Raw genomic sequence first — 22,198 nt, forward strand, 5'->3', positions numbered from 1 at the left:
TAGTTTTCAATCATATTAAGATATATTATATGTATCAGTTTTATCGAACACAATACATATTAACATTTTAAACCTCACACAAGGCACTGTCAACACTCAAATATGGAGATCATGAGTCAATGGCACACTGCACCTCAATGTTGCCAGATCAGAAATACAATGATAGAAATAAATTTCTTACACAGTCGAAAAATTATTTTTTTTGTTGCTATGCAGCTGAGATGGTTATATATCCATCATCATTGTCACATTGACTGAGTCACCAGGAGGGCCAGATGGTCCCAGCTACACTTGCTTAGCTGTCATCCAACTGTTATTTATGTACTGCAGAGGCAAAAGGTGCCCCCCCCCACCACCCCAATAGATAGATTATATTTTGTAGCCGAGAAGGGAATTGGAGACGAAAACAAATGTCGCTATTAGATTATTAACTCAGCTCATGTGGAAGAACCCTCTTGTGTCAGTTAAGGCATTTGTCCATTGAACCAGTGACAGAAAATGGCAAACTGATACAGTATCTCAATATCACCATAGCCAGGTTCAAGTACCATGAATCATTTTAATACTGTGTTGTGTACAGCAAGCCCCAAGCAAGCAAATCAATGATACATGGGTTTCTCCACTCTTGCCCTAATCTTGACACACACAGATATTCAAGCCTCTTTTTGTTTCTCTCACAAGCACACAAAGCATAAGCATACCATACGGTAACCAGGGAGGAAAAGCGAAGACTGCTCTTAAAGACAATAGAATATGTTAAAAGGTTTAGTGGGGGTTCTCATGAGCTGTTGATAGGCAGCAAAATGGTGCCGAGTGAATTACCTCCAGCTGTCTCAGTATAGTCTGCAGCCCTCAAGACAAGAGCTATAAAGTTCAATGCATTGTCGACTCCTTCTTTCACAGAATCTGAAGAGAACCCCTTGGGCCATTGGAGAAAAAGAAACTTTGTTATTGTACTAGACACTAAGATAAGAATAAAAAGAACTGGGGTGCAAAATATTACATTACTCTGAATGACACAGATTTTTTTTCATTGTGCTTGATGATATTTACTGATATATATTTTTAATTATTCCTGAGCTGTTTATCTTCATCTTTTACCACTTCAAATACCATTTTTCATTTCTTTTCTGCCTTCCATTTTGATCATCCCTTCTCTTCCTACAAGTGGTGCACTATATCAACTCACCATATGCTCAAATTGATGGATAGTTTCCTGCATCAGAGAACAGATATGATAGAGTAGGACAACAGAAAGCACATCATATGAAAAGTTGAGATGGGCTTGGTTCATTAGTATTTGAAAAGGTAAAGACAAAAGGATCAAATTCAAGCTGGGATTTGCTGTGAGGGCTGAAAAGATGATCATAGCTTTTCAATGCCATTTGAAGCTTGTGGGGTTCCATAAACTGAACATTGTAATAATGAATGAGAAAAGTGTGTCTGTGCCAAGTTGCTTCCCAAATTGCAGACACAAACATGACCCTATTAACTCAACTCACACCCCACAGCTTGGTCAAAGGAAGCAAGCCAATTAGACGAGGGGAGTGCCCATGATCAAGAGTGCAGTAGAAGGCTTGAGCTTTAATTTTCTCTCTATGTTTGTACTCTGTCAGCAGGTCTTATCAAATTGATGGATAAAGGACTATATTTGGCAACATAGACAACATTACAACAGCAGGAAGCAAAATCATGTCCACATAAATGTAAGTCTTACCTTGTAAGAAGCATTACCGCAAAAATCCCTGCAAAAGATAAAACCAAAGCAAGTTTTAGTATCCAAGTGAGGCTGTTGATAAATTAAGCCATATAAATTAGGACAAGCACTAATTTTGTGCTCGACGGACAATTAAAGATGCATAGAAATTTCCCTAGTGAAATCACTTCCTCATCTGTTAAAACAAAGTCATCATTGAGGGTCACAAAGTACTCGCATGAAACAAACGCAATATAAGATTTCGATATTATTTCTACCATTTTGTGTTCTCACCCTGTTTCTATCCTACTTATTATTGACTGTCTTAAAAAATGTCAACGTTTAGTTTGGTATTGTGACATTTTATTTTAATTTAATACTAATATATTTGATCTGAAATCATAGTACAGTAACCTCTTTGCAACTTCTAAGCCACTTTTCTATGAAATCATCAAGCTTGTTCTAGCGATGAATACCTTTTGATGCAAGTTCCCCTGAGTACATATGTCCTTCTCAAAGAGCAGCCCATTAATCTTTGGGCACTTCCCATTAATGCAAGCTGTCAACAAATCATTCTCTCTCTATTTTAGTCAATCATGTAATATCTGCCGTGACAAATAGTGGTGCAGGGCATTCATATGTCATTTTACATTGCCACATAATAAAACATAATGTGTGCATGCTTATCAAAAGGTCAGGCGCATGATATACCGATTGGAAAATAAAGACGGGGGCCTGTGCTGCTGTTAAAATTGCAAATATACAGCCTGTATAAATGCAAGAAAAAGGTGGATTTTGCTACATCAATCTGAGTTAACACTGTAAATTGAATATCATTACCCATAGAGAAATCTAAAACTGATTTTATTTTTGGACGGCGGGTAGGCAAATCAGCAAATTATTTCTATGCAAATGGGTGCATGCAATTCATCATGTTGTCACACACCAGTCATCTTAGTTAGACCTCAGACATCAAAATAAAAGGTTGTGCATGCCAGACTTTGAAAAGCTAAAGCAATAATTTGAATGGAAAATGGAAGCAGGATTGGTTAAAAGTCAGGAATAAGCAAATGAGATGTGGTTTTGACCAGGGGGGGAAAGGTATGAATGTTGTGAAATATTCATAGTACAGACCAAGATAGATAAATACTGTGTTATCTGTTTCTGTACTGTATCTTTGTAAAATGGTTTGTACTCAAAACTGTGTTGATAATTGTCATGAATTGGGATTTATTGACTTATATATATCAGTATATATATTCAGTTTCAAAGTGATTTTGATAATGTACTACAGGATATTATTATACACAATTTTTTGTGGTTGAGATGTTTATTGAGTGTGGTTTTTGAATGATCGGATGCCAGTTAAATGGTCTGCACTGGACGCAGATTAAAATAGAAGCTAAATGGCAACGCAGAAGGCTCTTTATTTGAAGCTCATTACCCGCCACTCAATTCCCACAAGACCTTCTCCTGCTTCACGCTGTGCATTTTCCTGCCGAGAGAGTGATTGCAACATTTTTCTCAACAAGCCCTCACCCCTCTTTTTCATTGTTTCCTGCCTCCCCAATTCCCCTGCTAACTTCTTCTTCTCTTCTGCTTCCTCCCTCCTCCTGTGCTTCTTTTAGTCGCCCACGATGGAATTCAATTGCCTTTGTATTGCATGTGTCATTACGACACTTACAGACAAGCAAATTGTGGATGAAGGAAAGTATTTATTCACTCCCTGCTAAAAGAATGAGCAACATTATGAATTATGCATAGGCTTTTAAAATAAAACAAAAACAACAACAAATAGGATCATCAATGCACACCTGTATGAAATTTAAAAAACAAAAAACAAAGTTGGAGATACTTGAAAGCAGATGGGAGCAACGCTGGTGTTGTGTCAAGGATTCAAGGAAGAGTGGATGCCTACGCATTCCTTTGCCAAGGCTCCAGGTACTCAAGACCCAGATGAGCAAATATGTCCTCTTCGCTCCTGGCTGTCAGAAACTCTTTCTAACAATGAGAAAAACAATGAAAAAAAATCATTGCAATGAGTAGAGGATTTAGGAAAGCAGACACCATAGGAGAATGTGTTGTCATATCGGCAGAACAGGGGCAATTATAGATGCACAAATTAACTAAATGACGGTAATTGGTTGTTCTTTACCATTCATTTCAGCAGAAGGCACTATAAAAAAACAAGAAATGTTGAACATATCATCAATTATTTTACCCGCAATAGTTCCAGTCAGTTTAGCACTTTCCTTCCTGGCATTCTTTTCCTTCCTACTATATTTTGCTGTATATGTACTTGTGCTACCGTGGAGGAGATGAGCATTTTCCTTGACAAAACATGACTTGGTTATTAGCAGTTGGCTGTTTACCAAAGCCATGTGATGGGGGGGTTGTCTTCATAAGAGGGCTGATGAGCTCTGACTCACCTTGGGAGCAGTACTGCCTGGAGAGAAATGAGCTGTGATTTTGACAAATCCTGCCTTCGAGTGTTAAACTGGACCTGACACATTGCAAAAGGACGTTAGGAAAAGCCAAAAGAACGAAAAGCGAAGCTGTCAGCTGAAGACACGTGTACAGTAACAGGTTGTCAGCCTAGAGAGAAATGCAAAGTACAAAGCACTAACTTGTTACAGATAATGCAAAGGATGTGAGCATGTGTTGGGCATGAGGCAAATATGTGTGAATAAAGTAGCAGTACACATAAAGTAAAGAAGCCAATGGATCTTTAACTTTTTCTAAGTAGTTGCCCAATCTACTGGAACTGGGAGGGTTAGTATCGAATAAACTTGTGCATCCTTGTTCAAATTTATTGGACGTCTAGCACCGTCAATGGCACCCAATGGGTTAATATTGAAAACACGCTTTTATTGAATGTAATTCTATTTTCATATCTTTGCTTAAATTCAATACTGTGCTGTTTTGCAATAAAACCAAGTACTATATCCGGATGTGATTCAATACAAAATGTAAGAACTTAAAATTCTTGTTATATTTCATTGAAACAAGAAGATTGAGTGTGATCTCTGAAGGTGTGAGTTTATTGATGAAAAATGCAACACCAAAAATCAAAGTGAGATAGTGTTACTGTGATCTGATTCTCTATGTTTTTCGTCCAGGCAGACTTGGGTGATTCTTTATTTTGTTTTACTTTTCGACAACAGTCAAAGCTATGACCAGCCTCTTATCTGTTGTATAATTTCATTATCCTCTTGAAATCAGTTTACTATGTCAGTTGAAAAACAATTGAGAGTTATATTCTGGTCTTACTGACTCATACAGAGAAAATATTTAGAGGAATATAACTTGTTTGTTTTCAGGGGGGGAAATCTAGTGGAGTAGAACATTTAATGTATCACAGTGGAATCATTTTAAGGCACATTAAGTGGTTAGTATTGCCTTGATCATAACCCCAGGCCCATTTATTGCTCTAACAACTTAAATCAAATAACATGCAGAAACACATCATTGTAATTTAGGCGCTAGACAATATTGAACTTCTGGGTGATAACAGGCTGAGGCTACGAGGAGGAATGGAAGATAACATAAAAAAAGAGTGCTTGGCTTCCACTTATACAACAATACATGGGATGCAGGACAATTGAGGACATGTAGCTGAATGAGAAAAACACAGATGAGATTCTCAACATGACCAATTAAGTCATTGTAGCGGATCAAATGAAAGTCATTCCTGTAGAGCACTGTTAACTTTCCTCGACTCTTAAAAGCCTCCTGCACCCTCAGCGAGGTGCTGATTGATTTATTTTGCATAGCACTGTGCCCATAATTCTCATGTAGCTCAAACTTCTCCGCCTTGGGTATACACAGGAAAAAACACACTTGATAATGTAAAAAAAAAGTGTTTTTATCTTTTATAGGCGCTGAGTCAAAGAGAGGTAAAAAATGCAGAGTTATTATAAGTTTTAAAGTACCTGACTGAGAGGTGATAACGCAAAGGCCTCCGTCAGGGTCAATTTGAAATTTTATTAGCACCGTGTTTCACACAAAAACCTGTATAACGTTGCTCATTGTGTCAATAAAAAAGGTTGAGAAAATTTTAAAAATGTTCCATGTTATTCATTGGAAACAAAAGCAATGAGTTACAATATTTTAACCTATGGCAAAAAAAAGCTCATATTTCTATTAATCGCTGCTTCTTTAACATCAAGAATTCCAATTCAGTCCATCAACATTACAAACCAAAATGAGAGTGCTCATATTACCGCAAATCAGTGTCCTTCACTAAATAAGCTGCTAATCAGCTACATGTTTCACCGTCCTCCCCATAATGACGTCCCTCGTGGATGTGAAAACATCCGAGTCCCTGCAAAACATCTGCCTTTTCTCTGTTACCCGTCATCCCGTGTGCCACCCGGTCCAAGGCTTGATGGATGGGGCAGATGGACATGGCTGCCTGCCCGATGCCGGACAGGCGCCACCGACACATCAAAGCATGACAGAAAAGGAGACGAAGGGGGAAAAAGAAACAACAACTGAAAAGCGGCTCAGCTCGAATGTCATGAAGACTTTGGAGGGCATTTCAGTAAAAATACGCTATACAACTTATAATTAATTGTATCATTGAATTGTATTATGATACGCTTTAGTGCATTAATGTAGAGATTGTTTCATCCTTCATTCATTGTTTTCCGGGGAAACAATTTGTGGAAAAACTAAATCTTTTTTTGCATTTTTTTTTGCAGATTGTCAAACATACAGTGACATAAAAAAAAGATCTGATTTCCACACAATAAATAATTTGATGATAATCTAAATGCAGATTTTTGTACACTAATACACGTCTTCTAGAAGACATTTTTAGGTCAATCTAAGTTTTACAAATGTAACACCCGCCTAGTATCTGACATTGCCAACAGAAGAAATGGTGGTAATTGTTTCTCTTTGACTTCGACTACATAAGTCTATTTTGTTTAAACTGTACATTTGTGTAGACTCAAAGTGAAGGAGTTGTTTGGAAATTATATACTATGCAATATTCAAAGGTATCCCAAATTTAATAATACAGCATATTTTCAAGCAACATTTGCTATGGTGTTGTGGATTTCACTTTCATGCTGCGTAATCACAGTTGTTGTTCTCTTATCTTCCCCTCTGCAGAACACAGGTCAAACACTGGTAACATATACCGGAAGGTCACAAGCAACTCACTAATCACACCAGCCATTAGGAAAAGAGTCATAAAAAACACATCTGTTAATAAAACAGCCATATTGGCTTTAGTGTTGTCTTGATCCAAGTGTGTTAATGGTTCACTAATCAGCATGTAAAGCAGACAAAGGTCCATTAAATAATAAATTTGTCATCACAAGTTGTGGGATACCTAATTAAATATGCACAAATGCTATTGCCCTGTACACTTGTGGAGGTGCAAACATTTGGGAATAAATCGCCCAAATTTAATAGCTAGCTATAACAAATGGCAGAGTGGAAAAAATGTTCTATTAATACTGTATTATCTCAAGAACACATTCTCAATCCCTTTCAGTTATTTTTATTGTTCATGCAACTCAGACTTAAATTCACTTAGACTGCTGGTACTACTCACAAAATATCCAAAATATTGTCAAGTTATTATAGTATATTTTTGTAAGTGCACAGCAAACACTTGCAGCTGGCGATTAGATTTAATTAAATGTGTTGGTAAATAAAGTACAACGTGAATGTTGTTCTTTCTAAATCGTAAAAGTAAAATGTGGCAAGGTTCACAGCCAAGCTTGCAATTGTACATTACATTGTTTCTCGCCTTCATTTTGAGCCACAAAAAGAACACCCCTCTAATGATAGCAGAAAATTAACTTTCTCTCTTGCACCAAAGCTTATGAATAATTAACTGGTTTGTTGAACAGGGAGCTGGCGCTCAAGACGATTATGGGTATTGTCTATATAGAGGTTCTAGGATGTGTGTTGCAAGCAAAAATAATCCAAATACAACAGGCATGAGCATTTAAGTAAGACTATTTGGATGACTGAATGCTTTCATGATATGATAAAAGTGTGCAGGTCGACAAATGCACTTAAAATGTTATTTCAGTACTAGCTCGTTTCAAGAAAATGTGAAAGTCACTCTCATAGCAATTTAATTAAGACTATCATTTATTCAAGAGTCCACTAAGAAGAAGCTTTTTGTGGAGAGAATCGTTGTTAAGAGTTTCTTAAGCCTTTTTTTTACCATTTCATCGCAATAGTTAGGGGCAATCAGTTGAAGCAGGCTCATTTTAAAATGAGCAAAGAGATGTGATCTCATTTCAAACAATCACTATGATGGGGTCGACATGGTAATTCATTCCAAAATTTCAATTTATAGAAATGTGTGGATAAAGGTGGAATACATTTAGTGTTTTGGGATGATCCTACGTATCACCTAAGTATTACTAGAGTGTGAGACCCTCCATTTAACTTTTGTTTATTTTATGCAATCCACAATTATGCTTTTAACAGCACTAAAATACCCAGATCTATTCTCATTTATTTTTATTTTATGGATTCTTCACTTGAATTGACTACCTTTCCAAAAAAAAAGTCTCTTTTAATGGTCCATGCGAATAAACGGCATCAATTTAGTCGAGGAAGTATTTTTGTCTCATTTTCTCACAAAATGTGAGGGAACAATAAAACGTAGACGGTCACAACCTATCAGAGGTCAGCACTCCTCTTAGTAAGATATGCTATCTGCTCACTTTTTCTGGTAATGTAGAGTCAAATCACACAAAGGTTACACAGTGACCGCATGATCAGGCTGAACCAGCCCAGTGATTGTTCATTGGAGTGTCCCACTAAATAAATCATGGGCCAAACTGAAACAGAAGCCCAGAGAGGAAGCGTGCTTGTGCCATCGCCAGCTCAGTGTCAATTAAAGCTATACGACGAGGCAAACATGGGCCAGACTCAAACATCCCTCAGACCGTCTGCCTTTCTCTTCATCAATAATGGATAAAAAATGTGCCTCCATTCAGACCAAGAAACTTGATTAGACTCATCCTGCAATGCAGCTTCACGCTTTTTCTAACATCTGTGAAAGTTTGAATTTCTGTCATTTGCATTGTTTTTTTTCTTCACTTTTTCCACACTTCATGCTACCAATCATAACAGCTACTATATTTTGCTAGTGGCTATGCTCCATAATTGTTAAGAGTTAGTCACCACACATCACATAGCTGAACATTTGAAACAGTCCAATTTCCCTAATCCTATTTACAAATCCAAATGAATTTTATAATTTGCCATTCTTACCTTATAGCCATATGTTGGGGCTTATAAGAAAATGTTTTACATGAGCTATAAGGAGCAAGAATCCTGTGGTGCTGAGATATGCCTAGAAACTTTAATCCGACCATTCATCTTCCAGCTCTAGCTCTGTCTCAAGCAATTTTCCTAACACAGGTTTGTGTTTAAAGCTCAATGATTTGATGGTATTAATTTCAGCCTTAAACAGAAGTTATTTTCCATGATGGAATTTTAACCCCTTCAATCTACTGTAGGCAATTTGTATTTGTAGTCACTTTTTCTATAAAGAGTGAAATAAATAAATCAACAAAAAACAACAACATGTTTTAGCTGTCCACTGTCATGACCACTTTTCTTGAAAAGGTTAAGGTGGATAACTAAAGTAAATAGTATCCTCTGAAATAGGGGTAGTGATTATAACATAACATATGAATTGTTTACAATTTAACCTAAATACAGTATATTAGTATACTTTGTGAATTGTAATATAAAGAAAGACATAAAACCTACATTTCTTCCCGCGGAAACTTCATTTCCACCCAAATATTACACCAGGAAAAGCATAATAATGATTACTTTGTGTATCTAATTAAAATGCAAGATGTTGTTTGCACCCATGTGAGGCAAGGGAGAAATAAACTATCCCTCTAGCGCTTTACTATAATGAGGTCACGAAATAGAATTGAGTGCATGCCTTATTTTAGTATTTTGTTTCCTGCAATTCCCATGATTGATAGCTGGAAATATGAGTAACAAACAGAGCAATTTTGTGGTTTGTTATTGTACACGTCAATCGTAATTAAAAATGGGATTCAGAGAGAATGTTCTGGGATGACAACCGCAATAGTTTTTAAGAGAAAGCACATATTTGTGCAATCTTCTAATTGGTGTGGAATTATATTTTTCGTCCTGTAATTACAGGGTTACAGAATTGTATTCTTGAGAATAAGTGACTCAAATAACCTGTCACAAAATTGGAACCGTGAAACCTTCTTTGCGAGCGTGCACGTAAGTTATTACCAATGTACTATATGTGCATTTTTTGTGCTTGTGTCGAGCTTCTTTCAGTGGTTACCAGATGAAGAGAGTTTGAGAGATGCAGCTGTTTCAGACACATTTACCGAGGCTTGAAAGTCTGCATGCGCCAAGCATTTAATAAACCACCACATCTCCTGACCTTCAAGCAGTATATGACAATGCACCTTCAATGCGACCACTCCATGTCTTTTCATCTCCCTCAGTTGATTAAACTGTAATTAAAATTCAGAAGGATAGACGGGAGGAGTGTTTTGTGAGTATGCACAGTAAGTGTGCAGAGAAATGCATGTTCATTTGTAAAAGCACAGCAGCTAATTTTCAAACTCCTCTACATACCCGACAGCCATCTGACTGTTTAGAGGACATCCTCCACAGTTCATTTGTCTGTCACAATGTATGCACAGGTGTGTGCTTTTACAATATGGGACGCCCTAAGGGTCCATGTGCCACCATCCGCTAAATTAAAGCTCTCCTCCCCTTCCCCTGCACACTTAAGATGTTTCTCCTGACTAGTGCCTATCCTCAAACTTCCACCATCTTGGAGCTTTTAAAACCCTTGCTCCCTAAAGCCCAGTGCAATTGCCCTGTTATTGTCCAGTCATCCAGTTCTCTCAAGGGGGTGGGTCAAAAAAGCTGTGAGCACTCTACACCCCAGATTTTCTAATTTGACAGTGAGCTTCATATTAATTTCTACTCTCCATCTGGGAGGCAGAGAACTATCTTTACAGGCTGATCACTTTTTAAATTAAACATTTTGGTGAGTGTCAGGAAGAATTGGGGGAATTGTCAGCATCTGATGAAGTTCTGGGATTTAAAAAGGTATTTTAAAGAATCAATGGATGGGTAAGAATTACTGAAGCAACATTTTGGATGTTCTCTCAGGGTCATTTTTACAAAGCAGAAATTAGTATGTGAAAGTGAATGCTTCAAAGCAAATCCTTGTGTGCATGACATACTGAACTATAATTGTTATTATATATTCATTGATAATGTCCTTTCACTAACACTCGGCAGAATTTCAATACAATAATACTAATAGTGAAATAACCAAGAGTACTAAAGCACATGAAAAATGATACCACTCAAATGTAGCACAAAGTGAATGAAGCAACCTTGGAATGGAATGGAAAAGAATGACTATAAAATAAAACAGAATATGTCCAAGAATGTCTCTTTGGGATATCACACATAAATAAATAGACATCCAGTGTGAAAATCCCTTTTAATATACCTTGAAATGTAAACTAATGAGGTCTACTATTGTAAGCATGTATTTTCTACTCAGTGTCCGTCAAGAATCTTACATGGGCCTAAAGCTTTTTTTAGCGAGCGTCAGGTAGACATCGTATAAATGAGCTTCCCCTATCAGTGACTGCAACCAGACGAAGCTGCGACATCTACGCTTGCACCCTTTTCACCGAGACTTCATTAATCACACCCCTAGACAAGACAAGAGTGATTACCCTTTAAGAGTGGTCCTGAAAGACACACACACACGCACACATGCACATACACACACTTTTGATTGGCAATATTGCAGCATTTGTACTGTTTACAACCCTCTATAGACAATATTTTCTGTACACACCGAATTATTTTCAACAATAGGTCATTCCCCACATGCTGTACTCAAGTGTGTTTGCAGGTGTTGGTCAGGTCATGGATCCCCTCTGCTCTGGGAGGGAGCATTCTGTCAAAGCATGATGAAATCCTCCAGCTGTCCTCATTCATCAGACCCACTCCACATATTAATTATCACAAACCTTCAGACTTACAGCAGAGGACACACAAATAATCCCACAGAAGCCACTACATTGACAAGATACTGCAGCAGAGACTACTATCATAGCAGACCTATTTCTGCAAATTCCCATCCCTACTGATGCTGGTTCCAAATGCCTGCGGCACTGCAAATTGTTGGCCTAAAGATGTCAGTCATTGCTTGCCGAAGCAAAAAACCTCTCAGCTCGCCTCAGTTAGTCTGTCATCTAAACCTCACAACACTAGTGCAGTGAAGTAGTTCTGACCCAGATCAGTTTCATTCCACAATTGTTACTAATATTGACCTCTTAAATCCACACTTTGGTGTGTTTTATTCGCTCCAATGCTGATAATCAAGCAATGCCACCAGTTCACAAGTGTTGAATGCAATTTAACACCTCTAGAATATGCACTGGGAGGCGATTCGTCATCTTATATGAGGCATTTCTACAAGTTTCCCTCAAAACAATAGATTTGTTCTTCTTCTTAAATCCCTTCACGCCAAAGAAAACATATTGCAACATTTCTGTTAAACTGTCAACCTGCCAGATTATGGGATTTAACACTGAGTTCTGTATTAAGAAAAAATATGGTGAAGGCAATACAAATTTATTCCACCTAAATGTGACTAGCTGTTCATTCAGGGGTGGAATTGCTCTGCAGAGCATATTGCACAGGCCATATGCAGCATTTATTTTATTTTTTTTAACGCTTGCAAAGGCCATATGCAGCATAATTTGTTGTTTTAAGCCTTTCTGTGTGAGCAACTCCTGCAAATAATAGCACCCAAAACACATTTTTTCTCTCTTATGCCATTTTTCACTGCTGTGTTTCACCTGTCTTCAGTTGACATCATCCCATCCACGAAAGAGATTTAAAATTGGATTCCTATTTACTATGTATAAATCTAGTCGATCTCTGTATGCCATTTGCAAGCCTCGTCAAGATTGCCCCGCAGCCAACACTTAGTCAGGAGATGATTGGTTTGAGTCGATACGCCTTATTTTATAAACTCAGAGACTTTGTGAAACCCACAAGATTAAAACCTCTCTAAATCGTCATCTTTATATCATCCACGCTTAAAACAGATATTAGTCTTTATGGCTTCTTTATCTTTAAGCAAGGGCAATACATCCTAATAATTGTTGCACACATTTTCTGCTTTCTACATAATTTACAGCCTAAGTTTTTGTGTGACTTCTACTGTCCACTTCTGTGCACGGGTGACTGCACTGTCAGCAGGTCTGCTTTGTCCTTGCATTTTAATAAACACCATCTGAGTTGGTGAGTTGTGCATAAAACTGGCATGAAATTGACACTCTGTGATCCTGAGACCCTGACCTCTATACCCAAGGAGGCTTTGACGGGCCATTCCAGTGATATGGCAGCGGCCCCGATGTCAATCTGCACCATGATCCTCTTTATTCGTTGTCTATATACTTGATAAAGGCCGCTCAGTTTTAAGCATCGTAAATGGGAACAAATCCAAACATGGTACAATGATATAACCAGCACAAGCTCAGAAATGACAGCATTAAAGATTGACAGTGACTAAGAGCTGTTGCTTTCTTGTTTGTTGTAAGGATGTCTCACACATTTAACCACTAAGTCATCTTGTGATGTGGAAGATTTTTCTCTAATGTTGTTGGCAGAAAAACAAGCTCTGTTCAAGAAGAAAAACTTTTTTTTATCCCTCGATTCTCTGTGGTATTGCTAAACCTACATTGAACTGCTCATTAGCCAATTATAGAAAAGCCACACAAACAAGAAGAAAACATACAATCTCTATACATATATGAATTTCACTGTCAATATATGTAATGAGTAATGTGTGGTACCTTTGTTTTGTCATAAAGAGTATGATTGTCCAAAATCATTCTTCTCTCTATTCGAGCGAACCTCCTCAGATCTCTGTCAAACTGCTGTAACGAGAAAAAAAAAACAATTGGTTAAAAAAAAGAAAATATTGTCTTAAATCTCTTGTTAATACATGAAACATTATTGCATGAAACCATTGATTTCTTTCTATTTTTTCATCTTTAATATGACTGTCACATAGAAAAAGAAGTTGCTTTATAAAAAAAATAAATGACATGGTGTTGTGTTGCGACGTGTTTGTTTTCTGTTCTTTTTGCAGCCTACCGTGGATCCGGTCCATCCCAGGAGAGCAAATGCGTAACGATCCATCGGCGGTGACACCAAGTCCACACGTATTGCCCTCCAGCCCCTGTTGTCCCCCTCAGCACAGCTGAGACCTCCATCCACTCGGATAGCCTCCAAGCGCAGGATCAGGAAACATTTTGCAAAATAGTCCATTGCCTCAAATCTCTGGCATTGCAGCTTAGACACATGGAAAGTAGATGGCCTGTAATCACTGTAGAGAAGAATTCCCTAAGCAAAAGAAGAAGAAAAAACAAGAACTTTTTTTTCATGGCTATTAACATTAGGGGGTCAAGATGATCATTTAGAATATTTATGTATCTGTAGGAAATGAAATTCTGATCATATGAATGTTTTTTTTTTTGTTACAACTTGAGTCCACAGTGTAGATTTTTAGGATGTATAGAAGACTCAAAGTCTACATTAATAATTCATAAAGCAATATAGAGATATTCTTGCAGCAGTCGAGTGAAAAAAGGACAGAAAGTCTATCCTGCTGAAATGTGAACTCAAAGGTCCTGACATAAATGGGGAAACAAGCCCATGACTTTATAAATTAACTTTACATTTTGGAGCTTGCAAAAATCTATGGTTTTTATCCACTGTTGTTGTTCTTTTAAGTCAAAGAAGTATTTTAGGCGCACACTATTTGAAGTCTAGAAGAAGGTTCATTGAATGTATAGGGTGTGGTAGGGGAATCTATAGAAAAGAATATCTAGAATAGCTACTGCATTGAGGGGAAACATGTCTACAGCATTATTCATGTACCTAATGGAAGCATTAGGCTTGGTGAATCATTCCCTCTTAATATGAATTGTAGATTCTATTGCGGTCATCAGTTAGCTTGTTTATCTAACCGCCTCTTTAATAGAGTTCAAGATGTTAATTTAGACTTTCAACCTTCAAACATCCCCACAGGTTTAATACTTGCTCCCATTTCCTTCTCCATTTTCATTCTCTCAGTCATTAGAAATTCCTAAATTCTCCTCTATGCCGATAAAATAATTGTCTTTGCTTCTGGTCCTTCTGAGAAGTGATTACTCTTTAAATACTGTAGGGAAGTTATTCTTTAATTACAACATGCTGATGATGACCTTAGCTTTATCATTTAATGCCGCAAAGATTACAGTATGTCTTGGAAGGAAGCATACGGGAGGCGGTGTGTATAAATGTGTGTAGATCATTTTATTGAGTCCTCTGGAGTCAAAGGTTCCCTTCTCTCATTTCATCTCATTTTCTGAACCACTTTATCCTCATTAGGGTGTGGGGGTGCTGGAGCCAATCCCAGCTGATTCCAAGCCAGAGGCACAAGGAGACGAACAACCATGCTCACTCACACCCATACTTAGGGGCAATTTAGAGTGTCCAATCAGCCTACCATGTTTTTTTGGAATATGGGAGGAAACCGGAATACCCAGACGAAACCCATGTAGGCCTGGGAAGGACATGCAAACTCCACACAGAGGACATGACCTGGATTTGAACCCAGGGCCCTAGAGCTGGAGAGGCTGATGCGCTAACCACTCACTCCACCGGGCTGCCCTGGATTCCACTGTATAAATAGCCAAAGTTAAAATACAAGTTTAATTGAAGCAGATTGTTGCAATGGATTGATTTGTTGATTCCTCAAACAAGGTTCATCTGAGTGTGGTTTTACTGCAAATGATATCAAATAGTTATGTTCTAAATCATGACCTTGAGCCATGATAAGTTTTTCTGTCTTTCCATCTTTTCTGAGAATAGATGATTAGGATTTATGTTTCAAAAAGCTTTTGGAAAGCAATCATTGCAATAGCTGAGAGAGGGGTAAAGAGGCAAGTTAAAACAGAAATACTGAGAGGATCATTAGCTTAATTTAAGAGTGTTAGAAAAGAAGATAGCTGAGATGTCACACAGCCATAGATGACCATTAAAGCCTATTTGGTGGGGGGAAAAAACCTCCTGTCTGCAGATAATGGGAATCTTTGCCGAGTAGGTTTTCAGTGTGCCGGAGAAGGAAGCTGAGCGCTGACGGGTACCAAAGAAAATAAGTGCAAATGGAATGGAATGAACACAAAAGAATTAGAAAATACAATGTTCTCCATGTTAAGAGTATCTTGAGCTTTGAACCAGAATAAAAATCTCAATGACAAACTATAATATGCGGCTGTCAAAGGCCATTGATTTTTGGTGTAATTGTTCAACAATGGATTCTGATATAAAAAAAAATTTAAAAAGGAACTCCAGGCTTTTCTGAACAATATATTATCAATGCTAAACATGTACAAAAATGAAAACGATCTATTTTTTTCACAAAATATAAAATCCATTCATTAAGATACATTGTGGAACAAAGCGAGTGCAAATAATTTTTACATTTATTCTTTCTTAAAGCCTCTACATTATATAAAATCACACAGTCATTTGTTGTGCAACTAAATGCCACTTTCCCAGGAGTCACCCTCCATGAATTGCTTGCCTTCTCTCTGCAATTACAGATAACCATTCACCTTTCATTAGATAGGGGAGCAGTCTTTTAAGTTTCCTTCGTGTTGTGCCGAATAGTCGTGACTTGAGGGACAATATAAAATAATTCAACTGCAATTAGAGTCCCTTTGACATAAAAACACACTTAATGATTGCTCTATTTTTAAAAACATCAAGCCGCATTCATTCATCCCCACAGGATTTTTCACTTCCTGTGCTTACCACCTTACAAGAAAAGCATTAATAGTTCTGATGACTGTCTGATGGATCAATGACTAACTGTCTGCCATTGACAGCTATAGATGAGAATGTGCTTATTTTAATGTCAATGACAGGGCTAGATGTCCGATCTTTTTTGACTGGGAGGTGCAAATTAACAAATGTCCACTTAAAATGGATTGGACGTTTAGCACCGTCAATAGTAATTAATGAGTTAAATGCCTGCCCTTATTCTTAAACTCGTGGCCCTACAATACAAGAAACAAACAGTAAATCATAAGCAGTCTCTCTTATTTATGTCTTACTCTTTTTCTGACATGCATACACCCAAAAAGACTTTTTTTTTAAGCAGGGGCCGTTGCAAAGTTCCCGTCTAAAGTAACATAGTGGACTGTTTAGCCCAATGGCAGTGTGTAATCATCTCCCAAGCAGCAGGTAATGTCAGCAAACATCTGAGAGCAAGCTGTTGCCAGAGTTTACAGAAGGAATTACATAGAAAGGACGCAGGCGTAAAGATAATCTTATCCCAAAAAGCTTTGCTTCTAAGAAGTATGGAGGCAAACGGGGATGATTGAAATCTTGTTTTACCCTCCAGTTATTATTTACATGCATGTTTTAAAAATTAATTAGGTCAATGCACAACACTCCATATAAAAAGGACAAACAAATTGTTTGATGGAATCATAGAACTGTGATCTCATCTTGTAAGTTGTCTAACTCAAGGAAAAGTCTAAAATCTGCCTGGCAGTGGCATATTAGCTGGTCTCAGCCAAGAGCTATGAAATTGATTTTGATAACGTTGTGATTATTTGCTCCAAATGCCTGTCAAAGTTAACTTTTTTTTTCAGATTTAAAGATATAAATTAAGAAATCTAATCTCATATGTATTAGCCGAATGCATGAATCAAATACCCTAACAGGGGTAGAAAAAAAATCTGTGGCTCTCCTTGCCCGTATGAAGGAACATCGGAAATGTCCTGCTTTCCTTTCTTGCCCACCTAAAACCTCTTTAACACCAGCAGAAGTCACAATCTTACTTCATGTTAGATCATATTCGCACATGCTTTTCACAACTTCAGATCACCTGGTACGCCTGTATGGAACAAGAGACTGCAAATGGTGGGAACACTTGTAAAAGCAAGTAGGAGGTCATTATTGTCGCTAGAGCTTTGAAGGACATTATGTACATGGAGGTGTGGATAAAAAAAAATAGGGTACACAGATCTGGGGTTCATTTTTAAAACTTTAGAAAGAGAAGAAGTCAAGTCTTTAGGGTAAGATGGTATTAGTGGCTACTAATCAGTTCAGTTTGTCTCCGACTCTTTACTCATCCTGAAAAATCTAGCTGTATTTTTTCAATCTTATTTTTATATTCACTCATTTCATACATATACATTTACTACAAATCTAGTGACCCAACAACTTCAGTAATATTCATATTGAAAACCTATATATTTTAAAAACACTTAAAGCATCGTCACACCAAGAAACTTCATAGTTTGCTTTACACAATCCACACCAAAATAGAGTTAGCATATATAATTTTTATTTCTTGTTTGAGCTGGACCAAACAATGCATTGGTGAATATATATTTTAAAATCCATCCATTACTTACTTGTTTTTTGAAGCTATCGATGATGTGACGTAGCACACATTCCTCTTTTCCCACTTCAGGTGTTGTGACAATAAAGTCCACATCATGACCAACATCCTTCCCCCTGTAACAAAAAAAAAAAAAGACAGCATGTGACGGATGCATAGACTGTATGGTGGAAAATTGGTAAGCACATTCAACTCAAGAGGCTGATTTATGAGATCTGGTGTTTGATTCTGGGATGCAGCCACCTGTATAGACCTAATTTTGAAGAAGTAACATCCTTTGTTGTCCTTTTTTGTCTCTTCTGAAACTAGAACTTTGGCCTAATCAGTTGACTTGTATTTCCATTGCAGTTTCTCATTTGCTGAATATGGAACTTCCTTATAAGCCTCTATAGTACTTTTAATTGGCAAAGCTAATTTTTCCACAATTTTTCTTGTCCGTGTTGGATGTCAAAACACATCTAGATCACCAGCTGCTTCTGCTACACTGGCATATCTCACTTTAGTATGCTGGAATATTGTGCACCATGAATAGCAAGACTGTAAAAAGGGAGGGAGATTGACATCCTCAGCAAATCCTCTCTTGGACAACTATGAGTGAGTGCATGGCATAAGAATGGGTTTTTGGGGAAGTAGGTAGGTTACATTCACTTATACAGTGCATTATATTTCTCAGCTCTCTGGATAGTTGCTGTATTATTAGTAAGTAGGAGACTGTGCAGCTACTTTCCATAACACAGCTTTGGTCAGCAGTAAGATGGAAGACAGCACATAAGTCCTATTCACTCAAGTTAAAGTTGTTTTTCTTCTATTTTGTTGCAATCTCTATAAGGCATTCACTTATGGCCAGTTGTATCACCACACACACAAAAAGTCAGTTGGTCTACACTTTTATTGCGTGAGGAAAAATGATAAATTATTAAGTGTTTCCAGCACAAAGCACATGAAATATTAAAGGTTATTTACAAATTTGTGTGGATGACAGGGTGACATGTATGAATAATACAGACGTGTGAAGTGTTGCTTCTGGAAATGTCAAAGAATGTGAGGAAAGGAAAGTTTACTCATAGCTTAAAGTTAGGGGTGGTGGGAGGAGACACTTTCCTCGCTGTAATGTGTCACTTCAAAACTTTTCCTCACAAGAAGAAATGGGAAGTGATAATGAGAGAGTTCAACATGAATTCAAGAAAAAAAATTGATAAAGAGTTAAATCTCCTGATTAAAATTTTGTTCAAATCTTTAGACTCCAACAGTTTTCTTTGCCCTTTCATCTTGTTCACTGTGGATGACCACAGCTAACTTTGGATAAAATTCTACATTTAATAGTCATGTTTCATTTAGTTTTAGTAGTTTTTAGTGAAGAGACATAGTACATAACAGTGTGGTTCATGCCCTGAGAATGTGCTGTCACTGTTGGGTTTCAGAGAGGTTCAGTGTTACTGGGTAACAGTCCTGACTATCATGATGTTGTTGAATAACATCCATAGAGGTCCTAAGATCCTAAGACATGCTAATACTATTTGAGCTTTTCACATACATTGCATGCAGAAGCTGTATTTTCCAATAAAATCTATTTTTAATCCCCCTCAACAGCATGTATTTGAGACTTGTCACTTTTCTTGCACAGCTATCCCTTTAAAATGACTAATGTCAGCAGTGTCAAAATCGTTGTCGTGCCACTTTGGTGTGAAATGGGTGACAATTTGACTTTCTCCAGTGACAGTTACTTTTTGTAAATTTGGGGTCTGACTCACATTTCAATGAGTAAGTAATTAGAGCATGTTTATTTTAAGAGATTTTAATAAAGGCTATTCTTGGTAAGTAATTAGGTTAATAAAAGACTTCAAGCAATAGTGAAATTATAGCTAATTACATCTGTCAAAGCTTTAAGAAGTGCTTTTTCAAGAATGTTACAAAGAAGAGAATTAGTGGGTGATTAGTGGTGCTCAGTGCAATTATTTGAGCTCGTAAGATATGTCAGTGTGATGGACTCAAACAAAGATCCACTACTAATTCATTGTCTGCCATTGAGAACGATTGGCGTCAAATCCATTTTGACTAATTACCTACAGTATTAATTAATTTAAAAAAAGGGGGGAAAAAGAAATATGTACCTTCTCTTCAGCAATATGAAGGTCAAATAATCACTTATTTACTTAAAATCTGCAAGTCATTGTTCTTCTATATAGCTCTACATGAATCCAAATAGATTCGAGGGACTTTACTAGACCCTGGACCACATATAAGAAGAATTTTAAATGTGCTCCATCCTGCTGAGTTTGAAGTCATAAAAAAAAGCTCCCTCATTGGGCCTGTTATGCGTTTCAGCAGATTCCTCTCCAATAAATCGTGTACTGTTGCTCCTCATCATCTTGATGTTAACTAGCCGTGATGCTCTAATCTTTTTTTCCTCACCACTTTTACCACATTTTCCCTTGAGGAGCAGTTATTTACATAATCAGACATCATTCAAGCTGCCACTCAGCTCTTTGAAGTTAGAACTTACTATGCTGTATTGGGAGGCTACCCTCACTAATGTTTCTCTCATGTCAAGAGAAGTATAACATTTCCAAGCATTACAGCAATAAACCTTTATCATAGTTGACCAGTAACTTGAGATCACAAAGTTATTTTCAAGGAGAATAACATAGAAGCCGAATACTGTTGGGTTATTTTTATCACCCTCCAGTTGGGTGCTACAAAGCAATGGTACTACAATATGAGGAAATCAATAATTCACTACAAGCAGTAAACAAAAGCATTAATAACGTAACATTACACATGCTGGCTCTACAACCATATTAGATTTTTACAAACTAATCCATTTCTATGGAGAGCTAAAATCTGCTAAGCATTGTGAAATTGAATCAAATAGGGAAAATATATTTCGATAAAAAGAAGAAAACAAGTCGTAAGGCTGAACACTGGTCGGCCAAGAACTATTTGAGACTTACAATAAAGTGGGGGTTCAGTCACCCATGTTGACTTAAGTGCCCTTCCTTACTGCGCCCATACTGCTACTTCTGAAATATTGAATACGCGCACATGCATGTGTGCACTCACTCACACAACCAGATATAACTGGATTTTCACAACACAGAGACCAGAAAGCTCCCAACTTACTCAGGCAAGAAGCTCTAGCAAGGTGCAAAATAACTGCACTCAGAGCACTTCTTTGCCAAAGTCTACACTAGTGACCAAAAAAAAGATACTAACTGACTGTATATCAAACTAATATGACCTTTGACCTGAGTGTTGGGGAGTAATTAGGATGGACATCAATGCAAATCCACTTGTGAGTAAAATGTCATTAATGGTTTGAAGCTTGATTTAATATGTTAAATGTTTCTAAAAAAACAATTAGGTAAATTAGAAGTTAAATACCGATTAGGTCATTGGGATTACATCAGCTAAAAATAGTAATGTTGCAAACACCACATCGACAAGGAGAGGAGCAGACATGCTTTTTACCTGCGGAAGCCACCTGTCAGTGTAATTACGGCGTCCGATGTGATCAAATGGACAGCTTCGTCAATAATGTTCCCCAGGGCTAGAGCTTCTGCTTTAGTGACAACCCTTGAGATGTCTCCATAATGCAGAAAACCTGCAGGGGAAAGACCATGTAGTTATTAGTCTTGGAGCCAGCCATCAATCACAGCCAGTTGGGGAAGTAGAGAGTGGTTGTGAATTACAAGAGAGATACAATTTGATATGTTGTGCTGGAAGGCGACTGCTGGTGCATGTCAGTAAATGATGAACTGATGTCATTTTGGTTTGCTCTATCTCGACTATTTGTTTTATTTTATTTTTTGTCAAGTGTTTGCTTGAAAAAACATTAACATCTTGGGACATAAACTACCTACTTCTGACAAAATTATCAATATGTCTGATCAAATAAGCCACCGTTCCACTTCTTCTAATGTAAAACTTCTTTTTTAAATTAAGACATGAGCTTTATAATCAAATGCTTTGAAGTACTACTTAGTGCAACAGACTTCGTCATGCAGCCAGCT

The 22,198-nt window shown here is 37.3% G+C and overlaps 1 protein-coding gene across 1 annotated transcript in view; it reads right to left on the reverse strand.

The window, feature by feature from the left end:
• Positions 1 to 3,296: 3,296 nt before the first annotated feature.
• dntt (deoxynucleotidyltransferase, terminal) overlaps positions 3,297 to 22,198 on the reverse strand; it is a 31,454-nt gene continuing 12,552 nt past the window's right edge. The window contains exons 8-12 of the mRNA XM_077729708.1: positions 21,657 to 21,789; positions 18,202 to 18,304; positions 13,883 to 14,131; positions 13,579 to 13,662; positions 3,297 to 3,697 (exon numbers count right to left, since the gene is read on the reverse strand). Coding sequence (XP_077585834.1) covers positions 3,611 to 3,697; positions 13,579 to 13,662; positions 13,883 to 14,131; positions 18,202 to 18,304; positions 21,657 to 21,789 — 656 coding nt within the window. The 3' untranslated portion in view covers positions 3,297 to 3,610. The remainder of the gene's footprint in view (positions 3,698 to 13,578; positions 13,663 to 13,882; positions 14,132 to 18,201; positions 18,305 to 21,656; positions 21,790 to 22,198) is intronic.

Source organism: Stigmatopora nigra, chromosome 12, assembly GCF_051989575.1.
Source record: "Stigmatopora nigra isolate UIUO_SnigA chromosome 12, RoL_Snig_1.1, whole genome shotgun sequence".
Classification (NCBI taxonomy): domain Eukaryota; kingdom Metazoa; phylum Chordata; class Actinopteri; order Syngnathiformes; family Syngnathidae; genus Stigmatopora; species Stigmatopora nigra.